Below are 20,585 nucleotides of genomic sequence, written 5' to 3'. Positions count from 1 at the left end.
ACCTAGGAAAACCTACCAAACCTGTGCATTTTTGAAAACTAGACCCTAGGGGAATCCAAGATGGGGTGACGTGGGGCTCTCATCAGGTTCTGTTACCCAGAATTCTATGCAAACCTCAAAATTTGGCAAAAATAAAACACTTTTCCCCCCACACATTTCGGTGACAAAGTTCTAGAATCTGAGAGGAGCCACACATTCCCTTCCACCCAGCGTTCCACCAAGTCTCACGATTAACTAATCGTACCTCACTTGTGTGGGTAGGCCTAGTGCCTGGGAAAGGAAATGCCCCAAAAGACTGTGTCCAGGGAGGTGTGACTTGCGTGGATCCCCCAGTGTTTTCTTACCCAGAATCCTAAGCAGACCGCAAATTCATTAATAAAAAAAAAAAAATAGAATGTTCCCCACATTTCTGTGTGGGATCACTGCACTGGTGCAAATTTCCTACCGCCCAGCGTTCCCCTCAGTCTCCTGGTAAATGATACCTCACTTGTTTAGGTGGGCCTGTGACAGGGAAGAATCAAAAACATGTCGAAAATTAGGGGGAACCAAAGTGGGTTAAAAAGGGCAGTTTGAGGGGGAAAAGAAACGTTTTTAGGCTTACAAGTGGGGCAGAATTTTTATCTGTATAGATGAGACAATGCTGGGTGGTAGGAATTTTGCGGATTCCTGCAGATTGCGGAAGGTTCCTTCACAAAAACGTGCTGGAAATCACACATTTTTCCCAAAGTTGGAGGTTTGCAGGGACTTGAGGGTAAGAAAATGGTGCAGGTGCATCTGAAGCACACCACCCTGGACTCACCCAGATGTTTAGTTTTCAGCTGTGTCATGGTCTCATAGATTTTTCTACATGGCAGCGTCCCAAAGTCCAAAAAGTGTAGCCCCCACCATTCCAAGTGGGACGATTAAGAGTTAGACAAGCTCTCATGGCCCAAATGTAAAACCAAAACCCAAAACAATCAAATGTCCTCTTGCTTGCCATGGAATAAGATGTTTTAGTGTGCGGTGGGAGAGCTGAAAGATTGTCACCCCCTTCATTTGGGGGGGCATAACCATACCCATACTGGTTGGTAGCTAGCACCCCACTATTTTTTTTTCTTTTTAATTCCTTGGCATCTAGTAGGTTTTCTGCCCCCGGGGAGTGAATCGGGAGGAATTGTCCCCATTTATTTGGTGTAGGAGTATATATATGTATATATATATATTTGTTTCCCCTGGTCACTGCTGGGCTTTCTGCCAACAGTAATGTGCCCCCATGGGGAGTGATCCTTGCCCAAGGGGCTGCACCCCCCCCCCCCCCCCCCCAGCAACACACAACCCAATTCCTGGTGCCTAAGTGGTGTCTGCCCAAAAGGGGGGCACAAATGACCTAAAATAAATTTGCCCCCCAGGGGAGTGACCCTTGCCTAAGGGGTCATTCCCCTTTAGGGAAATTGTCAGAAACAAAATCCCTGGTGTCTAGTAATTTCTTTGGGGCAGATTGGCTTATTAAAAATAGGCTGATCTACCCCCAAGTGGGGCAGAAATGGCCTAAACATAATTCGCCGCCCAGGGGAGCGACCCTTACCTTAGGGCTCCTCTCCTGTTTACAAAAAAATCCCTGGCGTCTAATGGTTCCTGTCCCACTCTGGGGGCAGGTTGGCCTAATTACAGTAGGCCGAAAAGGCCTTTAAAAAAAATCCTGGCTGGGTGCACTACGAGCTGGTCTCGTCTTTGGCACACAGCGAACATGGCAGAGGACGAAACCAGCTCCTACCGGGCATCCGGGGTTAAACTAGCCTAATGTAAAGATTGAGTCCTCTAGAGAAATTAGTTGGCTACAAAGGGTTTGAATGTAGTTCAAAGAAAATGCAATATGTGCATTTTTGTTACCAAATTTGTCTAGAATCAAAAGAGCAGAGTCCTTGGACCTACATGTCTGCTTGCTAACACATTGTCAACGTGCTTTGTATGATCCATACACTCCACAAACCTTCATCCTGGTGGTGGTTTCCAAGAATGGGGAAAATGAAGTCTGGGTATCAATGGAAGTTTAACACTCCAAAGTTCTTTGAATACTCCCCCTCCCCCAGTCAGATATTCCAAGACCCTCAGTTTGAACTCTGTGTTCTGAGTCAAAACAGTTGAACTAAAGAGTGAAATTGCCTGTCCAGTGTGGTTTTTATTTTTGTCCCAATTTATGCATGCTAAACAACGTTGCAAAACAGTCCAGGGCTGTAAATCAAGCTACATTCCAAATACCCCCTCAGAACTGCAGTCCCATAGGCAGCTTGTGCGGGCATAAGGCATACATGTTATCTTTCATTAAACGTGCTCATGGTCCTTTGAGTTGACTGCATCTGTCTGGGACAAACAGGTGGGTACGTCAGTTCAACCTCTTCCCCGACCACCTCCCCCACAAACTTTCCAACTTGACCGAAATCGCAATGCTTTCAGGCACAACTTATCACTTTTTCACATACACTTTGTTAAATTGCAACACAGCAAGTCAAATGACCATAAGTCATCCCTCTTCATTGATGAAAACGGGCAGGCGTTTCAGTACCATAGTTTTCCTTAACCTCCAGTGCTGCATGTTCTTTGTTTAGTCTAGATCGTTGCTTTCAAGGTCTTGTTATCATAGCCACTAGTTGTAGTTGAAGCACCAACCTTCAAGGTCTCGGTGTAATATCCTTTCAGCAGTCAGTAATAAACCAAGTACTGTCATCATTGTTAACTCCATTCAGGAAGCAAACCGTGTACTTTATGGAATCCAGCACCTTCAATCCACCAATTTCCTAACTGGGCATGCTCACTACACATGTCATGGCCTGTAACAAGTTGCTTAATTTATCAAACATTATGTGCCATCTTGTCATGGCTTCCAGGGATGACTCTTTATGCTTCCCTGGCCACTTAATGTATTACTATTCTACCTGCTCTACTGCATAAGTACAAATTCAAAATCCACCCCTAGCCAGATTAAAAGATCAGTGCTCTCTCGAAGGGTGTTGGTGATTTGTTGATACCATGACTAATTCATTGGCATCCCCGCAGTCGTTTATGCTGATAATCTGCTTTGTGCTTCAGCCAGAACAAATTTATTTTTGCAGCCTTCTCTATAGGTTGTAAATGAAGAACTCTTATTAGCAGGTGTACCTGGAAAACTGAAGTTGGTGGGAAGGAGGTTGTGGCGATGGGGTGGGAGGGGTTGAGGGTGTTGGGCAGTGGTGATGGAAAGGTAGTCAGTCTTCTGGGCATTGCAAAATAATTCCATAGACCTAAACAAAATACTTGTTAGCTGGCTTTGATACATATTAAACCCTGATTCCCTGTCAGTAGCCATGTTATGTCCCAGATCTGTGTATCTGCAGTGGCATGGTCTGCGTGCAGCCAGTATGTCTGATTCTATTAGTTGCCACTGCCAAGCATTCTCAGTTGGGTTGCTCTGTTATGTGGCGATTAATGTTCCGAAATCCCATTCCTTCCTTCTTTTTTGTAGTCCTCAGAAGTTTCCCCTGCCACAAAAATTTCAACAACATATTTTGGACCTTATCAAATATCTTTCTGTGGAGTGGCACAGCCTGAAATGCATACTGTATTCTGGTCAGTATGTTTATTCTTTATAGAAGGTATTCTACATCCTAGTCAGTGTGTGTGTGTGTGTGTGTGTGTGTGTGTGTATATATATATATATATATATACACACACACACACACACACACACACACACACATACATACCATGCAAAGGTCACTGGCGGATGGGGTCATCTGCACTCCCAGACGCTACTTTAAATTACACCAATTCCTTCATTCCCTAGAAAACCTCTAGTAAATGTAATGAGTGTTAATTAGCATTCCACCAGATATGGCACAGGCTCCAGCATACACTCACTGAAATCTACGAACGCAATAGTTTGTGCTTGATAACCCTAATTGCTACATATAATCATGGCCAAGGACTCATTAACCATTATGAAAAGCAATGTTGACTTTGGGCAACTTTGTCAAATTGCCCTGTGTATAGTTAATGGTGGAAAAGCATCTCTTCAGGTGTACTCTTTTTCGGCTCTCTGAGTCTCCATTACCGTATCTATTCCCCCCCCCCAACTCCCTGTGATAATCTGACCATGACCTGGTCCAGAAAAGGCCAGCTCACCTTGCCATAGGCTTTCACTGCAACAGTGGCTCTCAAGAACTATCTCAACTTTCTTTTCCTCGAGGTGAGTCATTCTGACCATTCAAATGTTGCTCTTTTGGGAGAAACCAGGTTAATCTTTGTGTGGATGAGAGTAATACCTCTGCAGTGTGTTTGCTAGTAATGTCACGCGCACTTTAATGTCTCCATTTAGCTGCTTAGTGGGCCTGTAAGCAGAGCTATAGATGTGAATGTTTCCAGGCTCAATAATTACTGCAGCGTTAGTTTTCTCGATTGAAGAAGCCACTCTGTCTGTTAACAGATTTTTAATTACTATCTTGATTTAGTATAGTTTGATTGGGGCTTTTAGGTTATCACCTTAGGCTGTCAGAACTTTAGAGAGTTTCAGCTTATCAAGGACGCTTGTTTTCCTTGTCCTTTTCCAAGTTTTTCAAATAGTTTCCCATTAAAATAACTGAACATATCGTATTTCTGTTTTTCATCAAAGACCAATTGCACAAGTCAGTTTCTCAGGCATCCCACCCTGTCAGCTGTACGTGTAGCCCTGAGTTAACTTGTGAGTATGTTATGGGCCTTGTATCCAGTTTTGTTTGACTGTTTGTTAGAGGCCCTTCTCCTTCCCCAGGAGGGGCTGAATTATGCTTCTTCCTAATCAGTCATAAAGGCGCCCATGATATGGGATGTGGAATGTCATACTTATGGTTATCCACCAAATACCTATTGTTTTAGGAATTCTTGTGTTGTGTGGAAGATTGCATCCCTCTTTATACCTCCTATCCATAATTGACTTCAACAGCTGCTATAACTGTATGAATTGATACTGATGTAGTGAGTCCTCATTACTGCTTACTTGAAATGGCTTACAGGCAAGCTAGATACTGGGATCATGCCTGTTCTTGAGTACGAGTGGTAGACAGACGAGTAAAAGAACTAGTTCATGTCTCCATGATGCATAGCATGCAACAAACGTTCACTTATTAGCCCTCTCAGGGGAGTAGATCTATAAGACGTCCTCCCAGTTTGAGATTACATTTCCCAGCCATCACCAGGGAACATTCTACAAAACCCAATATTCTACACACAGCCCTGTCAAGAAAGGTGTTTTTTCCCTGTTTGAGGGTGAATAATCACAGCATTTAAGACCGCTGACCACAGTTCATTCTTAAGCAGAGCATATTTGTCTTTTATCTACCATTGTCTCATGTACTCCAAAGCTAAAGTAATTTAAGACAAGTCCTCCTACCTACCTGGTCTCAGAGAAGAATCACCAAGAATTACATTCTCTTATTGCAGGAACCATGATCTAAGTAGACTGTCACATGAAATACCACAAAGAGACTTGCAGAGCTGTTCAAAGCTACTAGCATAATCAAAACCATAAAACTGTGCATCTTTCTCTTGAGCTTCATTATTCACCAAACTGCTATATGCTGCGTCCCATAACAAGATAACCGCATCTCCAGTATTCAGTGCGCACAACATAAAAAGACTTCCTACATAGGATCAAAACAAAGACAACATCCTTCCAACCACACCCTACCCATGTAGCCAAGCGGTTCTGCGCCCCACAAAGGGATAGTAAGTAATATACGAATGGTGTAATACAATACAGGCAGGGCCTCTTCGTACCTAAGTAACCCAGGAAGACACTCTTTCCACCAAACCTTTTGAAATATTATACAGTGTTAGCGGGGTCTTTTACCTCAGGCTACATAAAAAATATTCTGGCTCAATCACAGACTGTGGCTCGAGTTGAAAGACCGCAGCTTGCAACAAAAGCACACAAGCAGTCAGTCATCTCCCTGATTGTGCACTGGGCCTGTCATTACTCCCAGGGCTAGATTCTGCAGGCGTACCTCATTTAACATCCCTTTCTCTACTTACTTGGCCACAACTATGAGTCTCCAGCCAGTGGTAACTTCATTCCTCATATTTCTGTTTGCACCCACTTATACAGGCTGTTGATCACTCGACAGTTCTGATTTAGGTTTTTCTGCCTATCTCTTGTTGAATGCTGCCTCAGCAATTGCTGCTTGAATGAGAGTTTGCAGACACTTGACCATGTGAACCAGAGCCTCCTTGTTCCTTTGCATATATAGTGCTTTACGGTCCTCCAGCACCTTCTGTACATGATGATTCTGATAGTTGATATGGACCTGCAGGCCTGCACAGGAACGACCAGCGGAATTCCCACTTTTCTTATTTAGAATGTCTGCAACTGATTTAAGCATCCTACATTTTATAGGTGTCTGGACCAGACCCTATAGTTGGTTCATTTCCTCCCCTAAAAGTCACTGGAGATATTTCCTCGACTCTGAGAATTGCCTCTTCGTGGTGGTAGGAGTACCTCTTCATTAAAATGTTCATAGGAGGTACTAACTCAGCCTTCTTAGGTCCCTCTCTATGCGCCCTTTCTACTTCCACCATCTCACCTTGCTTAAGATGCAGTGTGGGAATTATTTGGACATATCCATGAACATAGAGTTCCTCTGCTGCCTCAGATGCATTCCTTATGTTGATATTGTCCATTGGTTTTCTTTTTGTACGTTTTCACACTGCTATCATAAATCTTCTACTTGAGCTTCCAGAAATGCAGTTCTGTTGCTTGATATCTGACCCTTGATCAGCAAGGCTTGGATTGATGCTTCACCTTCAACAAATATCTTGTCCAGTGTATCCATGTCTGTCCTTTGTGCAGCCACAATCTTTTTAACATTTGTTATTTACTGCTGCTGATCTTATTTCCTTTTCTTTCCAGTCCTCTTTGGTGAGACAGGTTTCTTCCCTTCTGGCTGCCACAGTTCCCATGACACAGGGGTTCAATGCTTACTTCTCAAAGGGGTTTGAGTCTTTAATCATAACCCCTAATATTGATCTGTGGCACTGCCAAATCTTTTTCTGGGCCACTGTGGAAAAACGGGGCTGATTGCTGAGCACCCTAACCTTTTTCCCCCATTTTTCAATTTTTGCTGGTGTTTTCCTGACTCTGTAGGTGCCCTGGGTACTGCTGACCAGTCCCAGGGTCTGTGCTCTGTATTAAATAAGTGTGCAAATTTGGCTAATTATAATTGGCTATGTCAACCTACCTATAAGTCCCTAGTATGCGGTAGGGCATGTAGGTTTAGGGTCCCCAGCCTAGATAGTGCACCCAGAGGTGCACTGCTGAGGTGCCCAGGGTCATTTTTAAAGGCAATCCTGCCTTGCTGGCTGCTTTTAAATTAAAGTTCTATGCAAATTCGACTTTGGAATTAAAAATACTTCTAAAGTTTTAGGTGTGCCCTATGTGCCCCTAGGGCTGGGTTCCAAGTAACTATAAGCAGGGACCTTAAAAAAAATAGTTTTATAAGCCCCGGTGAGGTAAAACAGCCAAATTTGTAGTGAATAGCTTCCAAATGGGGAGACTTTATTTTAATTTATAAGGTCCACTTAAGTGTCAGATAACTCAAGTTTGGTATCAAGTAAAGTGTTATAATAAATCCCACAATTTACAATTGTTGGATTTAATATAACTTGGTCAGGTAAAGAGTTTGAAACTCTACATAAAAAGTTGCCGCCTTCAGCCCTGTAGTGCTCGGCTCTGATTGGCCAGCCTCTGGCAGCCAGGCCAGGCTGCCTTGATGAGGTGTGAAGTAGCCTGGGCTGAACACAAAGGAATGTGCCTGTGAGAGGAGAACGCCCCATAGCAGATGGAGAAGCAGGAAGGGGGGGGGAGCTGCCAAACTGGTCTTCAAAGGCAGGGAAGGACATTTGGAGTAGCCCAGCACCTACCTCACATCCTGCAACCCCAGACAATTACGTGCCCTCTTGATGAGATTAGGAGAGGACAGGAGAAGGGTGTGTGTAAGATTTTTAGCCACATCAGTGGGTGGACTCAGCCAGATCTAACCTCCGAAAATCACTTTCAGCCATGATGGGTTTTTGAGGAATGTTGCTCCTCTGGATTGATTTTGCCACACTTACCAGGAAGTGGTCATCATAGGGGAAAGGACCCTGCATCTGATAGGAGAATCAGGACCCCCCCTGTTTGTCACCCAGGAGCAAGGATAAAACTAGCAAACCTGCACCTACACCAGACCCCTGATCTGGACACTGCACTCTGGAGGACTGCACCAGCTTCACACTTGGGCTCCACCATAAGGAGGACTTTGCCTGGCTTCAACTGGTTCAAGGAGGGACTCCCTGTTTGCTACAGGTGAAAAATTGCTAACCAGAGTCCCCTGCACCAACTCCTGAAGAAACTGATGAGCTGACCAGTGGCCAAATTTGAGTTTGTCCCAGGTGCATTCTGGGAGTTGTAGTCCGCACCCTCAAGGAGCAACTCAGAGCTTCTGGAACCTTGGGGTGAGCTATAGACACTAAAAGAACCTTAGAAGAACATTTGGAAGAAGATCCAAAAGTTTGGAGAACTATTGGAAAAAAGCTCCATAAAGGGACCGACCTGCCGCGGCAACTCTAGCCTGCTTGCCTCAACCGCGACCTGACCTTACTTGCTGTTTCTTCCCGGTGAAGAAAATCTCTGAAAAAGTGACGAAGTCCAAACGTAGAAAGTTGACCGGGACCTCCCAGGCAGTGTATCCGGAGAAGGCTCCAGGGAGGTAGAGTCAAGATTCAGGTTTGCCCCGGTCGAAGAATTGTTATCTCGGGAAAAAAAAACAAAAAATGAAAAGTCCGGAGGTAGACATGTCTACAGAGGGCTCCCGCAACGCTTATCCGAGGAAGAGTTCCAGTAGGTTTGATTGGACTGGCGACTTGGTCCAGCTGAAGAAAATCTTCAAGAAAACGACTAAGTCTGAAGGTGAACTTTTGACCGAGGCCTCCCGTGAGCTATACACAAGTAGGGCTCCATCGCAGTCGACCCTAAACGTTGACTTTGCCTCGGTTGAGGTTTGACCAGATTGGTGCTTTTAATTTCTATGCACTAGAAAACAGTAATTCTTTAAAAACTGATATCTTCAGTTCCCCTTATCTGATTTTAATCGTTTTGGTGTCAATTTGAAGATAAAAATAATAGATTTTTATAAATTGGTGTTGAATATTTATTGTGTTTTTCTGTTTTTCACTTATTTACTGTTTTTTGTGATTTTTAAATGCTTTACACATTTGTCTCCTAAGTTAAGCCTTGTCGCTCGTTGCCAAGCTACCAAGGGTTGAGCTGGGTTTAATTTATTCAGACCTAAGTGGAGATTAGTGGCCTATTGCTAAATGTAGGTACCTACCAGCCTTTACCAATATTCCATTTTCTAACAGCCACTACATTGACTTCCAGGGTTTCACAGCAAACCACACCCAAGGTATGGCAGGCTCAGCAGCATACTTGCATGAATATACAGGGAGTGCAGAATTATTAGGCAAGTTGTATTTTTGAGGATTAATTTTATTATTGAACAACAACCATGTTCTCAATGAACCCAAAAAACTCATTAATATCAAAGCTGAATATTTTTGGAAGTAGTTTTTAGTTTGTTTTTAGTTTTAGCTATGTTAGGGGGATATCTGTGTGTGCAGGTGACTATTACTGTGCATAATTATTAGGCAACTTAACAAAAAAATATATATACCCATTTCAATTATTTATTATTACCAGTGAAACCAATATAACATCTCAACATTCACAAATATACATTTCTGACATTCAAAAACAAAACAAATCAGTGACCAATATAGCCACCTTTCTTTGCAAGGACACTCAAAAGCCTGCCATCCATGGATTCTGTCAGTGTTTTGATCTGTTCACCATCAACATTGCGTGCAGCAGCAACCACAGCCTCCCAGACACTGTTCAGAGAGGTGTACTGTTTTCCCTCCTTGTAAATCTCACATTTGATGATGGACCACAGGTTCTCAATGGGGTTCAGATCAGGTGAACAAGGAGGCCATGCATTAGATTTCCTTCTTTTATACCCTTTCTTGCCAGCCACGCTGTGGAGTACTTGGACGCGTGTGATGGAGCATTGTCCTGCATGAAAATCATGTTTTTCTTGAAGGATGCAGACTTCTTCCTGTACCACTGCTTGAAGAAGGTGTCTTCCAGGAACTGGCAGTAGGACTGGGAGTTGAGCTTGACTCCATCCTCAACCCGAAAAGGCCCCACAAGCTCATCTTTGATGATACCAGCCCAAACCAGTACTCCACCTCCACCTTGCTGGCGTCTGAGTCGGACTGGAGCTCTCTGCCCTTTACCAATCCAGCCACAGGCCCATCCATCTGGCCCATCAAGACTCACTCTCATTTCATCAGTCCATAAAACCTTAGAAAAATCAGTCTTGAGATATTTCTTGGCCCAGTCTTGACGTTTCAGCTTGTGTGTCTTGTTCAGTGGTGGTCGTCTTTCAGCCTTTCTTACCTTGGCCATGTCTCTGAGTATTGCACACCTTGTGCTTTTGGGGACTCCAGTGATGTTGCAGCTCTGAACTGGTGGCAAGTGGCATCGTGGCAGCTGCACGCTTGACTTTTCTCAGTTCATGGGCAGTTATTTTGCGCCTTGGTTTTTCCACACGCTTCTTGCGACCCTGTTGACTATTTTGAATGAAACGCTTGATTGTTCGATGATCACGCTTCCGAAGCTTTGCAATTTTAAGAGTGCTGCATCCCTCTGCAAGATATCTCACTATTTTGGACTTTTCGGAGCCTGTCAAGTCCTTCTTTTGACCCATTTTGCCAAAGGAAAGGAAGTTGCCTAATAATTATGCACACCTGATATAGGGTGTTGATGTCATTAGACCACACCCCTTCTCATTACAGAGATGCACATCACCTAATATGCTTAATTGGTAGTAGGCTTTCGAGCCTATACAGCTTGGAGTAAGACAACATGCATAAAGAGGATGATGTGGTCAAAATACTCATTTGCCTAATAATTCTGCACTCCCTGTATATATGTATATTCAGGGAGTGCAGAATTATTAGGCAAATGAGTATTTTGACCACATCATCCTCTTTATGCATGTTGTCTTACTCCAAGCTGCATTCTATATATGTATATACAGGGAGTGCAGAATTATTAGGCAAATGAGGCGCAAAATAACTGCCCATGAACTGAGAAAAGTCAAGCGTGCAGCTGCCACGATGCCACTTGCCACCAGTTTGGCCATAGTTCAGAGCTGCAACATCACTGGAGTATATGCTCAGCCATCTTTGTCAATCATGCATCCGCTACATCTGAGGCCAAATAATACTTCTTGTTTACCAGTCCAAATACCACCCCATAAAAGTGAGGGGTTGTGCTAAGATGGGCTTCCAAAGGAAGATCTTCTTTAAGTATTGACTGAGCGGGGCCCCTGGTTGACGATGGAAAGTGAGCATTCAACACTCCTCTATGGCTGCTTCACATCTGAGCTTCTCTGCCTCCCCCATTTGTCTTGGTGGATAATTGTAGAGCATCAGGAATTTGTGGCTTACCTCGGCGTTGAAGCCCAGACATGTTTCCAGGTACCCTGTCTGTCTCTCCACCCACCCTTTCCCATCTTCCCACCCCCCAAAAGCAGGTAACTGAGAGCACAGCAGGCCGTTTGTTATACAGCTACCCTTGGGCATAATAGAGGTCATATCTGTTTTCTCAAACCCTCGTCCAGGTCCACAAGAAATCCTGAAACGTGTTTATGTGCTTAAGTGTTGTTAATTTTTACAGCTCAATCCAGGCCAATCAACATCCATGGGACTGCTTTTTTTTATGTATTTCATTTTTTTCGTTCCTTTGATCTTAGTTATTTTGTACATAAACTACTTTGAAGATTGTAAAATATGTGGTAAAGTTGGCAGAGCCTCTCGTCACTGAAACTTCGTGTGCTTGATGAGGCGTGATGGTGGATTAGTATTTTATGGTGAGAACCTTATGATTACTTCACTGATAAGGTTGCTGAATGTAATTGGTTTACGTTGATGATATTTTCTGGAACTGTTCTTATGGGTACTCCTTGGTTTCAAACCTTCACAGTAAACGTGCTTCTGCCTCTGGTTTGCATTTCTGTCTGCCTAGTGTTCTGTGAATTGAATGGTGTAGGGTCACATTGCTTGACTGTAACTGTTGTCTCTTTTTGTCCAGGGAAGCCGATATCAACAGGAGAAGTATTTGTTGACCTCCAGCACACTCTACATAGGAAACCTGTCCTTTTATACCACTGAAGAGCAGATCCATGAGCTTTTCACCAAGTGTGGCGACGTGAAGAGAATTGTTATGGGTCTTGACAAGGTCAAGAAGACTCCATGTGGCTTCTGCTTTGTAGAGTATCCTTTCTGGCGATCATGGCTAAGCTGATTTGGCTTGCACACACTGACCACTTGCACCCTACTCATTACCTGAGCCTCCCATAGCTGCATATTTGCCCTACTATGTATCATAGTGCTAGATTCAGCGTTCCTGTCCAGTTTGTTTTAAATGGAAGATACATTTGATGGTCTAAGAAATCGCATCTTGTCAGCAGTGCCATGTTGTTCCCTTCAATATCTTTTCCTGTACTTGGCTGATGACATGTCTACAGCACATTATGTTGAGTACTTTTTGGCACACCCTTCGTTCAGTTGCTGTTTTTTCCAGCACTGCCCTTTCTCTCTCCACCCCTTGCCTCTATTGCTGCTGTCGTCCTTGCCGTGTTGAGAAATGATGCAGCTTTCTGGGATGATGGATTCCTTTAATGATGCAGTTTTGCTTGTTCCCTTCTAGTTCTACATTTGTGTTTTATATATGAGGTTGTACAAAACTACAAATCTGAAACTGAGTGTATGTGGCATGCTCCATGCCCTAGGGCATTGCGCAAGTGCAGTCCCTACCTACTGTGCCCAATCATTGCCTCTTCTGCTGTGAAGAAAATTCATAAATACTTGCAAATACTTTCTCTGAAACTGTTGGTACTCACTGGTTAAAATCCTTAGCAATTCATAAAATATTTTTATGTTTACATTTCTTATGACTTCTCACTCTTTAAGTTGGGGAGAGGGGGAGGATCAGCCCTATTGGCTGGGTCCATGGTAGTCCTATAACACGTTGCTTTGCCCTTCCAAACTGTAAGATGTCATCTTAATGCAAAAACTTTAAACAGAATGTCCCAAGCTTAACATTTGTTAAAGGTAAATAATCTTTACTGCACGTGTACAGTTTATAGAGACTTAACAGATTTTAAACTGAGCTTTTCTTGAAAGGTATATGTAAGGAAATGCCTCCTTGGCATGGTTGCCCCCTGACTTTTTGCCTTTGCTGATGCTATGTTTACAATTGAAAGTGTGCTGAGGCCTGCTAACCAGGCCCCAGCACCAGTGTTCTTTCCCTAACCTGTACTTTTGTATCCACAATTGGCAGACCCTGGCATCCAGATAAGTCCCTTGTAACTGGTACTTCTAGTACCAAGGGCCCTGATGCCAAGGAAGGTCTCTAAGGGCTGCAGCATGTCTTATGCCACCCTGGAAACCTCTCACTCAGCACAGACACACTGCTTACCAGCTTGTGTGTGCTGGTGAGGACAAAACGAGTAAGTCGACATGGCACTCCCCTCAGGGTGCCATGCCAGCCTCTCACTGCCTATGCAGTATAGGTAAGACACCCCTCTAGCAGGCCTTACAGCCCTAAGGCAGGGTGCACTATACCATAGGTGAGGGTACCAGTGCATGAGCATGATACCCCTACAGTGTCTAAACAAAACCTTAGACATTGTAAGTGCAGGGTAGCCATAAGAGTATATGGTCTGGGAGTCTGTCAAACACGAACTCCACAGCACCATAATGGCTACACTGAAAACTGGGAAGTTTGGTATCAAACTTCTCAGCACAATAAATGCACACTGATGCCAGTGTACATTTTATTGTAAAATACACCCCAGAGGGCACCTTAGAGGTGCCCCCTGAAACCTATCCGACTATCTGTGTAGGCTGACTGGTTCCAGCAGCCTGCCACACTAGAGACATGTTGCTGGCCCCATGGGGAGAGTGCCTTTGTCACTCTGAGGCCAGTAACAAAGCCTGCACTGGGTGGAGATGCTAACACCTCCCCCAGGCAGGAGCTGTGACACCTGGCGGTGAGCCTCAAAGGCTCCCCCCTTTGTCACAGCCCAGCAGGGCACTCCAGCTTAGTGGAGTTGCCCGCCCCCTCCGGCCACGGCCCCCACTTTTGGCGGCAAGGCTGGAGGGAACAAAGAAAGCAACAAGGAGGAGTCACTGGCCAGTCAGGACAGCCCCTAAGGTGTCCTGAGCTGAGGTGACTCTGACTTTTAGAAATCCTCCATCTTGCAGATGGAGGATTTCCCCAATAGGGTTAGGATTGTGACCCCCTCCCCTTGGGAGGAGGCACAAAGAGGGTGTACCCACCCTCAGGGCTAGTAGCCATTGGCTACTAACCCCCCCGACCTAAACACGCCCTTAAATTTAGTATTTAAGGGCTACCCTGAACCCTAGAAAATCAGATTCCTGCAACTACAAGAAGAAGGACTGCCTAGCTGAAAAACCCCTGCAGAGGAAGACCAGAAGACGACAACTGCCTTGGCTCCAGAAACTCACCGGCCTGTCTCCTGCCTTCCAAAGATCCTGCTCCAGCGACGCCTTCCGAAGGGACCAGCGACCTCGACATCCTCTGAGGACTGCCCCTGCTTCGAAAAGACAAGAAACTCCCGAGGACAGCGGACCTGCTCCAAGAAAAGCTGCAACTTTGTTTCCAGCAGCTTTAAAGAACCCTGCAAGCTCCCCGCAAGAAGCGTGAGACTTGCAACACTGCACCCGGCGACCCCGACTCGGCTGGTGGCGATCCAACACCTCAGGAGGGACCCCAGGACTACTCTAAGACTGTGAGTACAAAAACCTGTCCCCCCTGAGCCCCCACAGCGCCGCCTGCAGAGGGAATCCCGAGGCTTCCCCTGACCGCGACTCTTTGAATCCTAAGTCCCGACACCTGGGAGAGACCCTGCACCCGCAGCCCCCAGGACCTGAGGGACCGGACTTTCACTGGAGGAGTGACCCCCAGGAGTCCCTCTCCCTTGACCAAGTGGAGGTTTCCCCGAGGAGCCCCCCCCTTGCCTGCCTGCAGCGCTGAAGAGATCCCTAGATCTCCCATTGACTTCCATTACAAACCCGACGCTTGTTTCTACACTGCACCCGGCCGCCCCCGCGCTGCTGAGGGTGAAATTTCTGTGTGGGCTTGTGTCCCCCCCGGTGCCCTACAAAACCCCCCTGGTCTGCCCTCCGAAGACGCGGGTACTTACCTGCAAGCAGACCGGAACCGGGGCACCCCCTTCTCTCCATTCTAGCCTATGTGTTTTGGGCACCACTTTGAACTCTGCACCTGACCGGCCCTGAGCTGCTGGTGTGGTAACTTTGGGGTTGCTCTGAACCCCCAACGGTGGGCTACCTTGGACCAAGAACTAAGCCCTGTAAGTGTCTTACTTACCTGGTTAACCTAACAAATACTTACCTCCCCTAGGAACTGTGAAAATTGCACTAAGTGTCCACTTTTAAAACAGCTATTTGTGAATAACTTGAAAAGTATACATGCAATTTTGATGATTTGAAGTTCCTAAAGTACTTACCTGCAATACCTTTCGAATGAGATATTACATGTAGAATTTGAACCTGTGGTTCTTAAAATAAACTAAGAAAAGATATTTTTCTATATAAAAACCTATTGGCTGGATTTGTCTCTGAGTGTGTGTACCTCATTTATTGTCTATGTGTATGTACAACAAATGCTTAACACTACTCCTTGGATAAGCCTACTGCTCGACCACACTACCACAAAATAGAGCATTAGTATTATCTATTTTTACCACTATTTTACCTCTAAGGGGAACCCTTGGACTCTGTGCATGCTATTCCTTACTTTGAAATAGCACATACAGAGCCAACTTCCTACATTGGTGGATCAGCGGTGGGGTACAAGACTTTGCATTTGCTGGACTACTCAGCCAATACCTGATCACACGACAAATTCCAAAATTGTCATTAGAAATTGATTTTTGCAATTTGAAAAGTTTTCTAAATTCTTAAAAGACCTGCTAGGGCCTTGTGTTAGATCCTGTTTAGCATTTCTTTTAGAGTTTAAAAGTTTGTAAAAGTTTGAATTAGATTCTAGAACCAGTTTTAGTTTCTTAAAAAGTATTCCAACTTTTAGAAGCATAATGTCTAGCACAGATGTGAATGTGGTGGAACTCGACACCACACCTTACCTCCATCTACAGATGAGAGAGCTAAGGTCACTCTGTAAACTAAAGAAAATAGCAATGGGCCCCAAACCTACCAAAGTACAGCTCCAGGAGCTTTTGGCAGAGTTTGAAAAGGCCAACCCCTCTGAGGATGGCAACTCAGAGGATGAAGATAGTGACTTGGAGGGAAATTCCCCCCCTCCAGTCCTACTTAGGGAGAGCAGGGCTTCTCAAGCCCTGACTCCACAAATAATAGTCAGAGATGCTGGTTCCCTCACAGGAGGGACCAACAACTCTGAAATCACTGAGGATAACTCCAGTGAAGAGGACATCCAGTTAGCCAGGATGGCCAAAAGATTGGCTTTGGAAAGACAGATCCTAGCCATAGAGAGGGAAAGACAAGAGATGGGCCTAGGACCCATCAATGGTGGCAGCAACATAAATAGGGTCAGAGATTCTCCTGACATGTTGAAAATCCCCAAAGGGATTGTAACTAAATATGAAGATGGTGATGACATCACCAAATGGTTCACAGCTTTTGAGAGGGCTTGTGTAACCAGAAAAGTGAACAGATCTCACTGGGGTGCTCTCCTTTGGGAAATGTTCACAGGAAAGTGTAGGGATAGACTCCTCACACTCTCTGGACAAGATGCAGAATCTTATGACCTCATGAAGGGTACCCTGATTGAGGGCTTTGGATTCTCCACTGAGGAGTACAGGATTAGGTTCAGGGGGGCTCAAAAATCCTCGAGCCAGACCTGGGTTGACTTTGTTGACTACTCAGTGAAAACACTAGATGGTTGGATTCAAGGCAGTGGTGTAAGTAATTATGATGGGCTGTACAATTTATTTGTGAAAGAACACCTGTTAAGTAATTGTTTCAATGATAAACTGCATCAGCATCTGGTAGACCTAGGACCAATTTCTCCCCAAGAATTGGGAAAGAAGGCGGACCATTGGGTCAAGACAAGGGTGTCCAAAACTTCAACAGGGGGTGACCAAAAGAAAGGGGTCACAAAGACTCCCCAGCAGAAGGGTGATGAGACAACCAAAACTAAAAATAGTAAAGAGTCTTCTACAGGCCCCCAAAAACCTGCACAGGAGGGTGGGCCCAGAGCCTCTTCACAAAACAATGGGTACAAGGGTAAAAACTTTGATCCCAAAAAGGCCTGGTGTCATAGCTGTAAACAGCATGGACACCAAACTGGAGACAAGGCCTGTCCCAAGAAAGGTTCCACTCCAAACTCCCATCCAGGTAACACTGGCATGGCTAGTCTCCAAGTGGGATCAACAGTGTGCCCAGAGCAAATCAGGGTCCACACTGAAGCTACTCTAGTTTCTGAGGGTGGGGTGGATTTAGCCACACTAGCTGTCTGGCCGCCTAACATGCAAAAATACAGACAGCAACTCTTAATTAATGGGACTAGAATAGAGGGCCTGAGGGATACAGGTGCCAGTGTCACCATGGTGACAGAGAAACTGGTTTCCCCTGGCCAATACCTGACTGGAAAAACTTACACAGTCACCAACGCTGACAATCAGAGAAAAGTACATCCCATGGCAATGGTTACTTTAGAATGGGGAGGGGTCAATGGCCTGAAACAGGTGGTGGTCTCCTCAAATATCCCAGTGGACTGTCTGCTTGGAAATGACCTGGAGTCCTCAGCATGGGCTGAGGTAGAACTAAAAACCCATGCAGCAATGCTGGGTATCCCTGAACTGGTGTGTGTGAAAACCAGAGCACAGTGCAAGGCACAGGGTGAACAAGTAGAGCTGGAGTCTGGAAGAATGGCCCAGCCTACCAAGAGAAAAGGAAAGTCAGTTGGGAAACCAACTGCAACACAGCAAAAGAAAGGGAACCTCTCTTCTCAGGAAGAAGTTCTGCCCTCTGAGGGAACTGAGCCTTTGGAGCTTGAACCTTATCAGGTTGAGCTCTTAGGCCCAGGGGGACCCTCAAGGGAAGAGCTGTGTAAGGGACAAGAAACCTGTCCCTCTCTTGAAGGCCTTAGGCAGCAAGCTGCTGAAGAGTCCAAAGGCAAGAAAAATGGAACACATAGGGTCTATTGGGAAGATGGGCTCCTGTACACTGAGGCCAGAGACCCCAAACCTGGTGCCACTAGGAGAGTGGTAGTGCCTCAGCTGTTCAGAGAGTTCATCCTAACGTTGGCCCATGACATTCCCCTTGCTGGACATTTGGGACAAACCAAGACGTGGGAGAGGTTAGTCAACCACTTCTACTGGCCCAATATGTCCAACATGGTTAAGGAGTTTTGCCTCTCCTGCCCCACCTGTCAAGCCAGTGGTAAGACAGGTGGGCATCCAAAGGCCCCCCTCATTTCACTTCCAGTGGTGGGGGTGCCCTTTGAAAGAGTGGGTGTGGACATAGTTGGTCCACTGGAACCTCCCACAGCCTCAGGAAATATGTATATCCTGGTAGTAGTGGATCATGCTACCAGGTATCCTGAAGCTATTCCCCTTAGGTCGACTACTGCCCCTGCAGTAGCCAAGGCCCTCATTGGTATCTTTACCAGAGTGGGTTTCCCTAAGGAGGTGGTGTCTGACAGAGGTACCAACTTCATGTCAGCATACCTAAAGCACATGTGGAATGAGTGTGGAGTGACTTATAAATTCACTACACCATACCATCCACAAACTAATGGCTTGGTTGAGAGATTCAACAAGACATTAAAGGGCATGATCATGGGGCTCCCAGAAAAACTCAAAAGGAGATGGGATGTCCTCCTGCCATGTCTGCTTTTCGCTTACAGGGAGGTACCACAGAAGGGAGTAGGGTTCTCACCCTTTGAACTTCTGTTTGGTCATCCTGTAAGGGGACCACTTGCCCTTGTTAAAGAAGGCTGGGAGAGACCTCTCCATGAGCCTAAACAGGACATAGTGGACTATGTACTTGGCCTTCGCTCTAGAATGGCAGAGTACATGGAAAAGGCAACCAAAAACCTTGAGGCCAGCCAACAACTCCAGAAGTTTTGGTATGACCAAAAGGCTGCACTGGTTGAGTTCCAACCAGGGCAGAAAGTCTGGGTTCTGGAGCCTGTGGCTCCCAGGGCACTCCAGGACAAATGGAGTGGCCCTTACCCAGTGCTAGAGAGGAAGAGTCAGGTCACCTACCTGGTGGACCTGGGCACAAGCAGGAGCCCCAAGAGGGTGATCCATGTGAACCGCCTTAAGCTCTTCCATGATAGGGCTGATGTGAATCTGTTAATGGTAACAGATGAGGATCAGGAGGCAGAGAGTGAACCTCTCCCTGATCTTCTGTCATCAGACCCAAAAGATGGCACAGTAGAGGGAGTGATCTACTCAGACACCCTCTCTGGCCAACAGCAGGCTGATTGTAGGAGAGTCCTACAACAATTTCCTGAGCTTTTCTCCCTAACCCCTGGTCAGACACACCTGTGTACCCATGATGTGGACACAGGAGACAGCATGCCTGTCAAGAACAAAATCTTCAGACAGTCTGACCATGTTAAGGAAAGCATCAAGGTGGAAGTCCACAAGATGCTGGAATTGGGAGTAATCGAGCGCTCTGACAGCCCCTGGGCTAGCCCAGTGGTCTTAGTCCCCAAACCCCACACCACAGATGGAAAGAAAGAGATGAGGTTTTGTGTGGACTACAGAGGGCTCAACTCTGTCACCAAGACAGATGCCCACCCAATTCCAAGAGCTGATGAGCTCATTGATAAATTAGGTGCTGCCAAATTTCTAAGTACCTTTGACTTGACAGCAGGGTACTGGCAAATAAAAATGGCACCTGGAGCAAAAGAAAAGACAGCATTCTCCACACCTGATGGGCATTATCAGTTTACTGTTATGCCCTTTGGTTTAAAGAATGCCCCTGCCACCTTCCAAAGGTTGGTGAATCAAGTCCTTGCTGGCTTGGAGTCCTTTAGCACAGCTTATCTTGATGATATTGCTGTCTTTAGCTCCACCTGGCAGGATCACCTGGTCCACCTGAGGAAGGTTTTGAAGGCTCTGCAATCTGCAGGCCTCTCTATCAAGGCATCCAAATGCCAGATAGGGCAGGGAACTGTGGTTTACTTGGGACACCTTGTAGGTGGAGGCCAAGTTCAGCCACTCCAACCCAAGATCCAGACTATTCTGGACTGGGTAGCTCCAAAAACCCAGACTCAAGTCAGGGCATTCCTTGGCTTGACTGGGTACTACAGGAGGTTTGTGAAGGGATATGGATCCATTGTGACAGCCCTCACTGAACTCACCTCCAAGAAAATGCCCAAGAAAGTAAACTGGACTGTGGACTGCCAACAGGCCTTTGACACCCTGAAACAGGCAATGTGCTCAGCACCAGTTCTGAAA

The 20,585-nt window shown here is 45.6% G+C and overlaps 1 protein-coding gene across 2 annotated transcripts in view; it reads left to right on the top strand.

Annotated features, from left to right (window-relative positions):
* Positions 1-20,585, top strand: part of LOC138260955 (nuclear cap-binding protein subunit 2-like) — a 102,213-nt gene that overhangs the window by 26,090 nt on the left and 55,538 nt on the right. For both annotated transcript variants that reach the window (XR_011199033.1, XM_069209508.1), the window contains exon 2: positions 12,179-12,360. Coding sequence is in view for 1 of the 2 variants with exons in the window: in XM_069209508.1 (XP_069065609.1) it covers positions 12,179-12,360 (182 nt within the window). In the remaining variant the exon portion in view is untranslated. The remainder of the gene's footprint in view (positions 1-12,178; positions 12,361-20,585) is intronic.

This window comes from Pleurodeles waltl, chromosome 2_1 (assembly GCF_031143425.1).
Source record: "Pleurodeles waltl isolate 20211129_DDA chromosome 2_1, aPleWal1.hap1.20221129, whole genome shotgun sequence".
NCBI classification, from domain to species: Eukaryota; Metazoa; Chordata; class Amphibia; order Caudata; family Salamandridae; genus Pleurodeles; species Pleurodeles waltl.
Note: the sequence above shows the minus strand (reverse complement) of the source record. Positions and strands in the feature narration are given on the sequence as shown.